Source organism: Phyllostomus hastatus, unplaced genomic scaffold (genome assembly GCF_019186645.2).
Source record: "Phyllostomus hastatus isolate PE091 unplaced genomic scaffold, TTU_PhHast_1.1 phas_scaffold_78, whole genome shotgun sequence".
In the NCBI taxonomy this organism is placed as follows: Eukaryota; Metazoa; Chordata; class Mammalia; order Chiroptera; family Phyllostomidae; genus Phyllostomus; species Phyllostomus hastatus.
The window spans coordinates 29723465-29737613 of NW_025334041.1; the positions used below are offsets into that span (position 1 = coordinate 29723465).

The following is a 14149-nucleotide window of genomic DNA, read 5'->3' on the forward strand; positions in this document are numbered from 1 at the left end:
GTGTCATTCACAGAAAGGAGAAAGATTGGGGGTATATGATCAAGACTTAAAATGAGGACAGCCAAGTAGAGAAGTTAAGTAGATTTAAGTGTTTGGAATTCAGAGGTGAGATTAAGATTACATATACATATTTGTGTGTGTATATATATAGATGTGTGTGTGAAATATATAAATATTATTTTTATACTTTATTAAACTTTTATATTACAAGTATAAGAATATACTTATTAGTACTTTTAATAAGAATATAACATATGTTCTTATACTTTTATAAAGTATATACGTATACTTTAATTCACATAAGAAGAGAGTACAGTTAGAGAAAAGTTCTCAGGGTTGAGCCTTGAGTTCCCCCAACCTTTAAGGGAAGGTAGAAGAGGACAAATTGATTATGAAGTAGTAGTCAACTAAGTAGAGGGAAATCAGGGGAATGTGGTATAAAGATTAAAATAAAAGCATTGCAAGAATGAGGAAGTCTTTAAAATTGTTAAGTATGCTGAGAGGTTAAACAAAATGTAGATGAGAAAATGTGGCCTTTGGTAACCTCAGGGAAAGCTGCTTTCAGTGTTGTGTATATGGAGAGGTCCAGTGAGATGTGGCAACATGGCAGGTTGCCCTTGATAAGGGCGCTTCCTGTTCTTCCTCTTCCCAATATGGAAGCCTAATTGGAGTGAGATGTGGACGAAAGGGTGATGAGGAAGTGGAGACAGACAGCAAAGATCATGTCTCTGATAGTTTTACTGGGAAAGACAGCAGTTACATGGGGCCCTAACAGGAAAGAAATGTAGAATCAGTTGTGAACTTTAAGTTTGAGATGAAAAAAATTTGATAGATCACCCCAAAGAGAAATGATTAAAACCTAGGTGAAGAAGAGCAAGAGAGGGACAGAGCTGATGCTGCAAAGGAGTGAGACGAGTGAAGTTCTTGAAAAGGCAAGGGGAGTCAGGACCAAGAGGAATAGCCAAAGGGCTCATCTCTCACTGGAAGAGGCATGGCTTCCACTGTCAGAGAAAGAAAGAGAGAGAATACAGGAGATTCAGCTGGTCGGTAGGAACAGGTCTCCCTTCTCTGGCTTCATTTGGTGTACCCCATCCAGGATAGTGCACTCCTCTCTCTTCTAGTACAGACCTTTCAATTCAACTCCGTTTCCCCTCTGCTAATAGTCGATAAGAGAAAAAAAGGATAGTGAGAGTGCTGGGAGATGTATGCCCCTTTCAAACCACAGCTACTGCCTCTTCCTGCCACCAAATGGCAGGTTGTCCCTCTCCCTCTCATGGGATTTAAGATACAAAAACTTTTCCATATAAAGCTAGAACGGATGAACATTTGGAGGGCTTATGACACTCAAGCAAGCAATGTGTAACTAACATGAGATTTAGGGTAGGGTACAAAAAAGACAGTATTTTTGCAAGAAAAGTTGCCTTTATACTTGGAAAGGTCAAGGTCCATTACTTTCTGCTAAATATAACCCTGAAAATAAGGACCTGAGTATTTAACTCTCTCAATCCTCTAATCTGATTATCAACTTTGGCAGATGTCTCTCTTAACAGCGTTATAGCAATGTATTTAAATTGTAGCTACCTGTTTGTTCTCAATGATAAACTTTACATTTGAGTGAAAAAGAAATCCAAGACAGAGCTGTCAAGACCTGAATTAAGAGCGTGAGAACATGTTATACATAATAAGCCTGACTTTGGTGCCCCCAATGTAAAAAAAAAAAAAGGGTGTGTGCACAGTGAGTGAGACGGGGAACCCAGTTTCAGACTGCCTGTGCTAGCCGTTTAGCTTTGGCCAAGTCACCTATCAATCCAGTCCAGGGGTGTCCAATCTTTTGGCATCTCTGCGCCACACTGGAAAAAAAAGAGTTTTCTTGGACCTTAAATATGTCATGACATGTAATCACAAAAGAATCTCATAATGTTTTAAGTAAATGTACGATTTTGTGTTGCGCCGAATTCATAGCCACCCTGGGCTGCATGCCCCCCGAGAGCTGCAGGTTGGACGCCCCTGAGAGAGCTTCAGCTTCCTCGTTCTCAGAGTAGGAGAGTAAAGTAGGTCCTTCAAATGGTTCATATGAGGGATTTTTTGAGCTAATAAATGCAAAATAAAGGCAAACTCTCAATAAACATTTTACCCATTATTACAGTTACTACTGTTGAAGTTTCCACGTGGTATAGAGGAATCAGGGGAAATTTTCTCTTTCTTTCCCATTCATGACATGCCACCTCCAGTGGATTGAATTCTGGGTAAGTGCTGACACTGCACTGTGCAGGAAAGGTCTAGGATTAAATAATTCAATATTTGTCTCAACCTTCTGGGTGCCCTACATAGTTAAATATGCAACAACCTGAGTGAGAGAAAAGATGGCCAACATCCTAAGCATGTAAGCATGACATTTGAGGGTACATACAACTAGGAAGAAGAGAAAAGGGGTTTCAGAGATTCTGCCCTCCTGCAGAAGGCGATGCTTTGCTAGGACCACAGCTCCTAAAGAACCAACCAAAGCAACTAGCTGATACCCAGGCATTGAAGATATAATGTTAGATATGTTTGTGTGGATGGGTTTTTTATTTTGAATTGAGGTCTTGCTTAAATTTTATTTATTTCCTCCTCCATGGTCCCATAGAACTTGATACATATTTTTAATATTTCACAAAGAACACCATATTGCAACAGGGTTGCATCCTGTTCATGGGTCTACCCTATCATGCTATGAGATTCCTGATGTACTTATTCACCTCAAATAACCTCGTACAGAGTTTGGCACATTTTATATAGTTAATCTGCTTCTTTCTTAAACAAGTAAATGGAAGAATGACCATGGTAAGAGACACATTATATATTCCATTATCTCATTCTTCCTAGGAAGAGTGAGAATAATAAAATTAGGCATAGAGAAAGTCTCCTCCTTTTATGTGGAACCAACTTATTATATAGCAACACAAATGCTCTGAGTTGGACAGAGGGAGCATTTGAGTAAACATTTCCTACAAGATCCAACTTTCTAGAAGAATGCCTAGTTAGTGAGTGAAGCAGTTGCCTAAACTTTAACAAAGCCCACATGACCTCTAATCTCTCAGAAGAGATTAACTGCCTTTCTTAGCAGATATGTAAACTCCTCCTTAGTGCCAGCTGGACTCATTTCAAACTTTACTCTGACAGGGCATAAACGAATAGGAAGCAATTTTTTTTTTCTTAAGGGGTTATCAGTGTAACTCAAGGGACTATTTTTATATAATAGAGATCCCCAAATCACTGGGCTCAATGAATTCTCCCTATTCACCCATGAGTTAGATATGGCACTTCTCTCTAAGGCATCTGATAGGGAGGAAGACTATCTACCTCAATCCTCTCCTTAAATTCATGGCTACCTTTCAAGCCCATGGGGCTGTCAGAGGATAGAACAACAAGCTAAAGACTTGGGAATTCTAGGAGTTGAATGTGTTCAAAATCAACTTTATATCTACATGTTAGAGGACCTGGTGGTGGGGGGCATGTGTGAGAATGAAGAGGCAGGGATCTGCCAGGTGGTCCTGAGCTCACTGTAGTGTTTGTGTGTCTTATTCTCCTTGTGTGTCTACTCTAAGGTCTTGATAAAACAGAGCCCAGGTCTGGGTGTATTAGAAAGAATATAGAGCTAAGTATTAAGAACTTGAGTTCTAGTCTCAGCTTGCCAGCAACTAAGGTAAATAAGCATGGCCAGCCATTTTATATTGCCAGATCTAGATTTTGTAACTCTATAAAATAAAAATACTGAAACAGATGGTATTGTTAATTCCTTTTGTCATTCCAAGAACTCCATGCCTTATTTTACAGAACTCCAAACTATTTTGAGTCTCTGTCTTTAGCGGCAGCCACTTGAGGCTGTCACTTGGTATTGCAATGACAAATCAATCTGAGTGACTGTTCTTTCCAGTTCCCTCCAGCATTGCATTTCCTGTTGACTTTGGATAAAGGGATTGCTATCCTCAGCTGTGTCATAACCTTTGGCCTACACACTGATTTAAGGGGATAGAAGTACAATGACGTTCCTGTGGAGGCTGACTGTGATGGTCACATGGCTCCTTCCGCATGGATCTGACGATGAATTCAGTAATTTAAAGTAGTCTCAGGAAATTTAGATTTCCCCTTATACTGGAAGATATATTTTCATGGATAAAGAAATACTCAAATGATTTGCAATGGGTGGTCTCTGAGCTCAGCCAAAGAGAAGAGCTGACGGGAGCTACATCATCAGCCCTTCAAGGGCAGTTCGTGCGGCTCTGCTTCCCGATTGTGGTTGATGCCAAGGCACAAGGGGAACTGGGACTCTGAGATGATCAGGGTGGATTCTGCACCTGTGTTTGAGGAGCTGAAGTACATCTCTTTGAGTGCCTTGTCCCTTTCCTTTTATCCTCATAATACACTTCTAAGGTATAACTATTACATCCATTTTATAAAGGAAGGAAGTTGAGTCTCAGAGAGTTTATGTAACTGGTCCAAATGAACAAGGAATGAGACCCAGGTCTCCTCTGACTCCTAGGTCTACTTTCCCATTACATTATGGCATTTCCCAAAATAATCTGCCCTAATTCAAAAGATTCCCCATTTTCTATGAAACAAAAGATGATAAAAAAAGGCCATCAGCAGAGAAAAAACAACAGAAGTGACAATGGTCAATGCTGAAATGACAAGTTTGACTCAGACTCAGTCCAATTAATTTTAGTGCATTTGGAAGATACATTTAATCATCTTCAGAAGAATGGAACTAGATAAGTTGAATTAACTTTTCTCCTGAACATGATCCTAGCTAAATGGTTGGTAAAAATTTACCTCCCCAGTACTGGGAGGTACTGGGAAGGTCTAATCTGATTCTCCTATGAATGTGTCTTTCTAAAACCATCTGGCTTCACAAAAAATAAAATAAAATAAAATAAAATAAAATAAAATAAAATAAAACCAGCTGGCTCTCTCGTTGGTAGGTGAGCTAGAGCCAGCTTACACTGGCACTGACACACTGATGGTTGAAATTGATCATAGTGGAAGAACATTTGCTCCATGGAAATCAGTAAATTGTACAAACCAGCCCTGTTCTTCCTGGAGAACCGATTGTTAAACATCTATCGTGATCCCTGTATTTCTTAACCATAGACAGCTGGTACTCTGATGGCATAAATGACACAGAGTATTTCCAGACCAAGCTAATTTCCCTAGAAATGTGATCTATGCCATGACATTAGAGTAACTGAAAACTGGCACAAGAGGCTGTAAAGTGCAAAATATCCCAGACTGTCAACCCACTGTGAGCACAGGGATTCTCAGGAACTTGGAAGAGAAATCCTATAAATTCTCTCCCATATTCTCTAAAGCCGGGAACAATAATTCTCTTGAGAATATTAAATAGAACAGGAAAAGGAAGAGAAGTCACATTTATCAAGAGAACTCATTAAAATGTTCTCCAGAAATATCTTTAATAGTTCATGTAAAATACCAGAGTAGATGATTTGTTTTATATAAGTAAAAAGTTAGATTCAGGTCAATATGACGAAAGAGCAACGAACTTTGATAGATGGACTGACATTGTGTGGGGAGAGGCTGATCTGATCAAAGTTTCAGGATCCCCTAAGGCCACCTGTCTTTGGACTTCTCTGTTCCTGCTCAAAAAACACAGCTACAATTCTCACACGTGCCTGATTGGAGTCTGAAACAGTATAATCATTTTTGGAAAACTGTTTGGCAGTTTGTAATTTTTCTAAGTATTTTACCCAAGAGTAATACAAGTTGTGTGTGCACATGAAGCAGCTTTATTCATAATAATCCCAAACTAGAAACAACACAAATGTCCACCAGCAGGATATTTGTGGTCTATTCATAACTTTTGGGAGGCTCCTCAGCATTTAAAAGGAACGAACTCTACAACAAATGGGCATATCTCAAAAGCAGTAGTGGAACAAAAGTACAAAACAGTGCTTACTGTATGATTATTTTTTCACGAGATGCAAGAACAGGCGGTATCAATATGTGGTGATGAGAAGAATGGCTGCCTCTGACCTGAGGAAGGGAAGGGTCTGACTGAATGTTCTGGGGTGAATGAAATTGTCTAATTCTTGATGGAGTGGTAATTACAAGGACATACAAGGTTGTGGAAAAATTCTTGAAACTGTCCAGTTACGATACATCATGAGTCTTTTAAATGTAAAGTGGACCTCGATTGAAATATGTATGTATATATGTATAAACAGAAATAAATACACATATACTTAAATTTCTAATCCAAAGGACATATTACAATGAGCCTCAGCCCAATGGATTTCACTTTCTCTCAGCCCTTCAAATGAGCGCTTGGACTTCGTGCTTTAAAAATGTACACAGGCTTCGGATGATGCTACAAATTAGAACCTTATGCAATGATTTTCCCTCGAGTTTCCCGATTTCCCATCACTGACACAGAATGCTCCGTTTGGTCATTCCTGCTGGCTGCAAGAGAAAGTTGGGGACGCAGGTTCAACTAGGAGGGGAATTCCTCTCCCCGGCACACAGTTTCCAGTTTCTGGACGGCAGCGGGCTCACAGCCTTGGGGCGTGAATCAGCCTCCCCGCGGGCTCTGCACAGGCACGCCCCGCCCCGTCCGGTCGGTGCTCCCACTACATAAAGCAGACACCCACCAGCAGCACCCAGTCCGCCTGGAGACTGGACTGTGCGCGCCTTTCCCCTGTCAGCGCATTCTGGGGACCTCTAGTTCCGTGGGCTGCTGGAACCTGGACACCATGGACGCTACTTGTACCCTCGGGCTCTTGTTTCTGCCGTTCCTCTTGCTGGGAACAGCGCCTGGCGATGCTGCTCAGGAGACTCTAGGTATTACCCCAGCCTGCAACCCCCTGTTCCTCCTGGCCCGGCTGCGAGGGTGTCCCCCACCCGCTATCTTTCTGCAGGCCCCTGCTGTGGGAAAGGTCCCTGGCACCCCACAGTGTACTTTCTCTGTAGAGGCCCCTCTGCTCCCGGAAACCTCTCCCTCCCTGGGGATGTGGCTGACCTCTTTCCCTCTCCCTGACTCTCCTGCCTCTTCCGTAGGAAACAACGCGGAGATCTGCCTCCTGCCCCCGGAGGTGGGGCCCTGCCGCGCTCGGGTCCCCAGTTTTTACTACAGCAGGTACACTCAGACCTGCCTCCAGTTCATGTATGGGGGCTGCGAGGGTAACGCCAACAACTTCGAAACTAAGGAGGCCTGCGAGGAAGCCTGCTGGAAGATAGAGAGTAAGTTGTCGCAAGCACACCCAGAACCCGGTGCCCTCCCTGCCCAGAAGGGGCTGGTTGTAACTCAGCTAACTTTCCAGGTCCCATTTTCTACAGTGTGTGGCGTTAGCCTGAATGTTCTCAAATACGAAGCAAGGCTCACTGGTTTTCAGTTTCCCGAAAGTCATCACAAGTTTGCAGCGCATTTTGTCTCCTAACTGGCACGTATAGGCTGCCTGTGCAGATGGGGAGAAGATGTCACCTTAGGGCAAAATAATGCAAGGGTTTAATGTATGGGTACAGCATAAGTGCTTTTCTGTATTTATCATTAATTCTAAACCTGTGGATGTCACTCCTTCTTGAAAACACCACTTCCTCATGTCAGTTTCCCACGGATCTGAAATACTTGTAGCGAAATTTATTAAACAGTGATCTAGCTAATGATAGCTTTACTTTTGTCTCCTCATAACCATACTTGTCTTTGTGAGTACAGTGTTACCATGGACTTTCATGATACTGTTTGCTATCTTATTTTAATCGTGTTTATTATACCTCTCCAGGACTGTAACAGAACATGGGGCTTTGCCACTCAAGGAACAGTCAGGGGAAAATTCATTTTCCTGTGGATAAGTTAACTTCAAATGTAGAACAATCAGAACGCCCTGAGTAAACAGAGTCTTTCTGCTGAATTTGAAAGATTACAGCTCAGTTAGGTCTGGGGACACTGTAAAAAAAAAATAAAAAACAAACAGCTAATTTACTGGATTAATGGATAGTCTTTTAGAAATTTACCATTCTAGCACTAAATATGATGGCGTTTCCCGTTCTCCTCCTGCTTCAAGTTTTTTCCGAAAATACAGTAAAGTTTTGAAAGTCATTACTAAAAGTGCTAATTTTTAAATTACTTTTTGTTCTCTCCCTTTCCTAGAAGTCCCCAAAATTTGCCGCTTGGACGTCAGTGATGGACAGTGTGGACACCCCCGAGGAGACTACTTCTTCAACCTGAGCTCCATGGCATGTGAAAAATTTGTGTCTGGCGGGTGTCACCACAGTGGGAACCAGTTCCCAGATGAAGCTACTTGCAGGGACTTCTGTACTCCAAGGAAACGTAAATACTAGTTTTATGGGGTTTCTATGGCATTTCTTTACTAAGACTTTAGCGTGAAAAAATCAATTTGGTGTGAAATTCATATGGTTTGTGTTGTTGTGATTTCATATATAATATAACAGCAATCTTCACACCACTATCCTGTGAAGGAATATTATTACTCCCACTCTTACCTATGAGAGTACAGACTGGACGTAATGACTTGCCAAGTTCTCAGGGCTGGCAAACCACAATGCCTGATTCCAGTTTTTGCTCCCTCCTCCACATTGTTTCTTTAGAAACAGTTCTCATCTATTCAATTTACATGTAAAATTACAGTTTGTATTTATTAATGAATGCCATGGCATCAGGTTTGCATGGACTCAGAAGAATGTAGATACACTTAAGATGGTGAAACTTGAAAATTTCTTTCTAAAGTTTTTGGTTAGAGTTTTGTATTCTTTAGTAATTACAAATTGCAGAGTATGAACAGATCTCTATTCCTCTTTTCTCTCCTCCCCATTAAAAAAAACATTTTTTTTATTTATTGATTTGAGAGAGAGCAACATCGATTTGTTGTTCCACTTATTTATACATTCATTGGTTGCTTGTTGAATGTGCCCTGACCAGGGATCAAACCCACGACCTATGTGTATCAGAACAATGCTTCAACCAAATGAGCTACCCATGTGGCCAGGGCTCTCTTCTTTCCATTTTTTTAATCTACATCCCCCCTTCTGGGCATCCCCAACAGCCTTAAAATGATGGGTTACTTGGGTAGAATTTAATATTTGTAGAGAGAGACAATGCAGGCATTTTCCCTAGGCATAGCAGAGATACATATACATAGATAAATAAATTCAATAAAGGAAAATTTGCCTTCACAGAGTCTTTGATAAAGCTCTACAGCTACAGTACTGTGTTAAATGTGCAAAATCTTGAATTAATAAGGAGATGGTTGTTGCTGGTGTTAAGTTGTTTGTGTAAATGTAAATGTTCCAGTGGCTACCTGGGAATTAGTACATGTATTCTTGATTAATAATGGAAGGAGAGCTAATAAAAACATTGAAAATAAAACTATCAACACCACATTTACAAAGCATGTATATATGATCATTTGACATGGAGCCCGTTTTTACCTGACCACATCTGTTTTGGGGGTTTAATTTCGTTATAGATTCAAATGATACGAGGACATAGCTTCAGAAGAAGTTCTGTTCAGTTTACCAAAATTTAGAATTAAAAAATATACCATGTAAACCTTTCTTGAAATTTGAGACCCACTTTTTAAATGGTTTACAATGGTATTTTTGGATTCATCATGAAGCTTCCATGGGATTATATTTCCTTCAGTTACTTAAGTAAATATCACAGCTTATTAATTCTGGTATTACTGCATTTCTAATTTTATTTTCTTTCTCATAAAGGGCCATCATACTGCTACAGTCCAAAAGATGAGGGACTCTGCTCTGCGAATGTGACACGCTATCATTTTAATCCAAGACACAGAGACTGTGAGGCCTTCACATACACGGGCTGTGGAGGGAATAACAATAACTTTATCAACATGAAGGACTGCAAACGTGTCTGTGTGAAAGGTAGTGAATTTTTCTTACTCAGTTTTTTAAACTAAATAAATAATTCATAAGCAAAATGATAGTTTATGTACCCATTTTGCTAATAGCATATTGCTGTTTCTAGACTACCTCTACATAAATAGCACTTTCGCACTGATCAGTGTTGTGGAAGTGCTTATGCTGGCTGGTTATAACAGACAGGAGTGCAGTCCGTGTGGTTTAAAGGTGGAGTGCTATTAACTGAGTGGATAGTGAGTAAAACTGGCTTTATAATCATTATAAATACAATGAGGCCAGTTTGTTAGCATATTGGAAATGGTGGTTTAAGGTGATTCTGCAGACTGATGTAATGTTTATTTTTATTTTGTTCACTTTGGCTTTAGGGAAGAGAATAAATAAGAAGATACCAAAGCTTTTCTTTGCTGATAGAAGATTGAAACTTCAGAAGAAGCAATTATAACCTTTTGTGTGTGTGTGTGTGTGTGTGTGTGTGTGTGTGTCATCCTGTGAATGCTATTATTGCCTTACGATTACCTCAAGAATAATGTGGCAGTATGAGTAAATAAATCATTAGTGATTTATTCACCAGCTTTTACTGATCAAAGTTTCTTTTTAAAAATTTTATACAGAAGTAGCTGCCACTCAAATGTGAATCTGTTATTTTTCATTTACCATTTAACTATTTTTATGAAGTTGAATTCCTGTTCCACATAAGATAAATCAAATATGACTCACCCAGTTCTTGGGGTTGTTCTGATTTTAGACGGAGATAGTAACTGAAAAACATAATATAGTCATGTTCTGTTGACACATATGATCATAAAAAGGATCAGCAAATACAGTTTGTTTTGCATTTAAAAGATGGATTATATTTTAGGCCCAAAGTGACAAACTTGCAGATTAACTGATGGTTCAAAATATATTGTAAGTGCTATTATGTGGGCATCGCTAACTTACTTCTATTTCTGTTGTGTCATTTAGAAGATAATAAAATAAAATTTTGACTGAATTTAAAGGCTTGTAAATTTATTAAAATTAGAAATGTTTTCAGGGGAAAACATTCTCTGCCTTTCTTTATCTATCCATCTGTCCATCCATCCCCACTCCCATACGTATTTGTGTGTACATATAGGCAGTAATTTTTAATACTTTTCCTGTTGTTGGATTATTTCTTAGGACTTCATGGGGTGGACACCACTAAAGTTAAAGTTTTTGAACTGCTCAAGGTGTTGACTTACATTACACCAGAGATTTTGCATGAATTTAATAATTTAAATTCCACTAATAAATTATTCTTGGTAAATATGATTGTTCCAGTTAAAGTTTTCTCTTTCTCTGTAATACAAATTTTAAAGTTCCTACATTTTCTTAGCAAGATTAATATGTTTAGAATATGCATGCCCTTGATGTAGAAAAATTATAAATGCATTTGCCCCTTGCTTGAGCAGCACCTCTTTTAAAACCCTGTCCCAAAGGTATTGTGACAAAAATATACAAGGGTGTATGCCTGAGGGCACTCACTGACATACTGTTTGGAATAACTGAAAACTGGAAACCAACCAGATGCTTATCAATAGGGCATTGGTTGAAAAAGTTATGGATGAGAAATGAGTAAAATATCTATATATACATATCATTTGATTCTCAGAATACATTCAGAAAAACAGTGTTTAGAACAGTATGTATAAACACAAATCACAGAAAATATAAATGTAATAAAAATGGTTGCCTGTGGGGAAAGGAGGAAACAAAGGACTGGACAGGTAAGATAAAATTTATGTCAATGTACCTTGCTGTATAGTTCTGATATTAGACCATGTAAATATTTTTACATAATTAAAAAATTAAATAAAAAAGAAGGAAAAACATTCCCTCTAAAACTGGAAACAAACCAAAATAATTGAACCCAAATGAATATCAAATAGGGGAATAATGACACAAAAGAACATATAATTATTTTCAATGACTTTTAAAACCAATGTTTTGACTATATCTTTTGGGGGATATACTCTTAAGTTCAAATAAATTCTGAAGAAATCCAAAATCTCATTTAGTCTTATTGTTATTAGTAATATTGATATTGTTATTTTGAAACTATCATATTTAGAATATTGTATTATGCTATATATTCTGTAAAAAAGTATAAGTATGTTTCTTTAGAAGTCAATATTTTCAATGTTAAGAGAAAAAGATAAGCATAAAACAAATAAATTAGAAACCTTCACCTTTTAAGTTGGAATAGAAGGGTGGAAAACACTCTTGATTGGAAGGGTGGGAAATACACTTTTCACAAAGAAAAAAAATAAATTTTGAGTTCATACTGATATTTGTAAAGTCCCATTCAGTGGGTTGTAAAAGACCTGTACTCATAAGACACTGAAGAAAGAAATTAAAGAAGATACAAATAAGTGGAAGCACATATTATATTCATGGATAGGAAGAATTAACATCATTAAAATGCCCAAACTACCAAAAGCAATCTATAGATTCAACACAGTTCCTATCAAGATACCAATGACATATTTCACAGAACTAGACCAACTATTTCAAAAACTTGTATGCAACCACAAAAAGCCCCAACCACAAAAAGCCCCAAATAACAACAGCAATCTTGATAAAGGACAACAAAGTTGGAGGAATCATGCTACATAATATCAAAATATACTAGAAGATCATAGAAATCAAAACAGCAAGGTACTGGCATAAAAAACGGACACATAGGTCAATGGAACAGAGTAGAGAGCCCAGAAATAAATCCACAATTTTGTAGTCAATTAATATTTGACAGGGGAAGCAAGCACATACAATGGACTACAGATAGTTTATTCAATAAATCATGTTAGGAAAATTGGACAGGTATTTTCAGAAAAATGGAACTAGACTACCTTCTTATGCCATGCACAAGAATAAATTCAAAATGATTTAAATGGTTTAAAGACTTAAATGTTAGACCCGAAACCACAAAAATTTTAGAGAAAACATAAGTGTGAAATCTCAAACATTGCTCTTAGCAATATTTTTTCTGACATATCTCAGGCAAGGGAGACAAAAGAAAAACAACTGGGACTACATCAAACTAAAAAGTTTTTGAATAGCAAAGGAAACCATCAATAGAACCAATGAAATTTTAGAAAAGAGGGAGAAAGCAACGCTTTTAGACACAAAAAGCAGCATGTCATTAAAGGATTTTTATTGTTAAATAAGGCCTGTATTTATGACAGTTTTTGGTGTGTTTTGAGAATGATTACAGCAGAAAAACACTATGTGTGCCCTGGGGTTGTTGGGTGAGGAATACAGAGCCTTTGTGGACCTAGTGGTTATGTGGTGGGGCCAGGGAGTCAGTTCTTCACAATACAGAGAAGCTCAATTGTTACTGGCTGCCCATAATTCCTCTGTAGCCAAAGCCCTTCAGGATCATGCGCTCCACTCAGCCTAGAGCTGCAGCTCTCTGTTCATCATGGGTAGGAAGGAGATCTTTTTAATACAACTGTTCTAATACCCCAAACCTCTGCCTTTTATCTTAATGAATATAATTTGATAAAGCTGTTGTAGGATACTCTGCTTTCAAAGGGAAATTCCTTTTTTCTACAATCACCTTGAAGACAAGCCACTACTATGGTGGCACCAGACAGGCTGATTAAAAAGAATGTCTTGTTCTGGGACACCAAAAACCAAAAAAAATGGGGTGGCTTTAAATAACACAGTCTTTTATTGAAAGACTCTGGACTTCCACTCATGCCTCCTTTACACACACACATTGTCACTTGTTCAACCACAGAAACTACAGTGGAGCCTCCAAGATTGCCTGGCTCACATACCTCCAAGAATATACATACTATCTCCCCCTACAGTCTTGTGGACATTTAGCTAACAATGTTCTCCAGTGAGGGGATGTTTGTCTCCGCATTGTAATAAATCGCAGCTGTGGTACATCCAGAGATAAATCTCTGGCGTGTCCCCGGGAGTGCAGTACAAAAATCAACATCAGGAGCACATCTACTGATCCTCCTTTGGGCTTCTCTTGACCTTGGTGACTCTATTATAGTAGTGGGAACTTGTCTTTACAAGCTTCATGTTTCTAGTAAAATATAGGCCTTGTGATAAATATAAGAAAAAGTAGAAAATTACAGAGCTATAGTTTTAGAATATTCTTTGTCTATACATTGTTATAAACTTATTGATGGAGGCAAGCAAATGTGGGAATTAGAATCAGCCAAAATTATTTCACCTCCCTTCACTCACTTGTTCAATTAGTCACCAAGTATATCAATTC

At 38.6% G+C, this 14149-nt stretch overlaps 1 protein-coding gene across 1 annotated transcript; it reads left to right on the forward strand.

Annotated features, from left to right (window-relative positions):
- Positions 1–6617: 6617 nt before the first annotated feature.
- TFPI2 (tissue factor pathway inhibitor 2) lies at positions 6618–10885 on the forward strand. Its single transcript, XM_045828115.1, has 5 exons — positions 6618–6834; positions 7051–7233; positions 8141–8320; positions 9727–9897; positions 10260–10885. The coding sequence occupies exons 1-5, from the start codon at positions 6747–6749 to the stop codon at positions 10334–10336; spliced, it is 699 nt and encodes a 232-aa protein (XP_045684071.1). The 5' UTR covers positions 6618–6746; the 3' UTR covers positions 10337–10885.
- The last annotated feature ends 3264 nt before the right edge of the window (positions 10886–14149 follow it).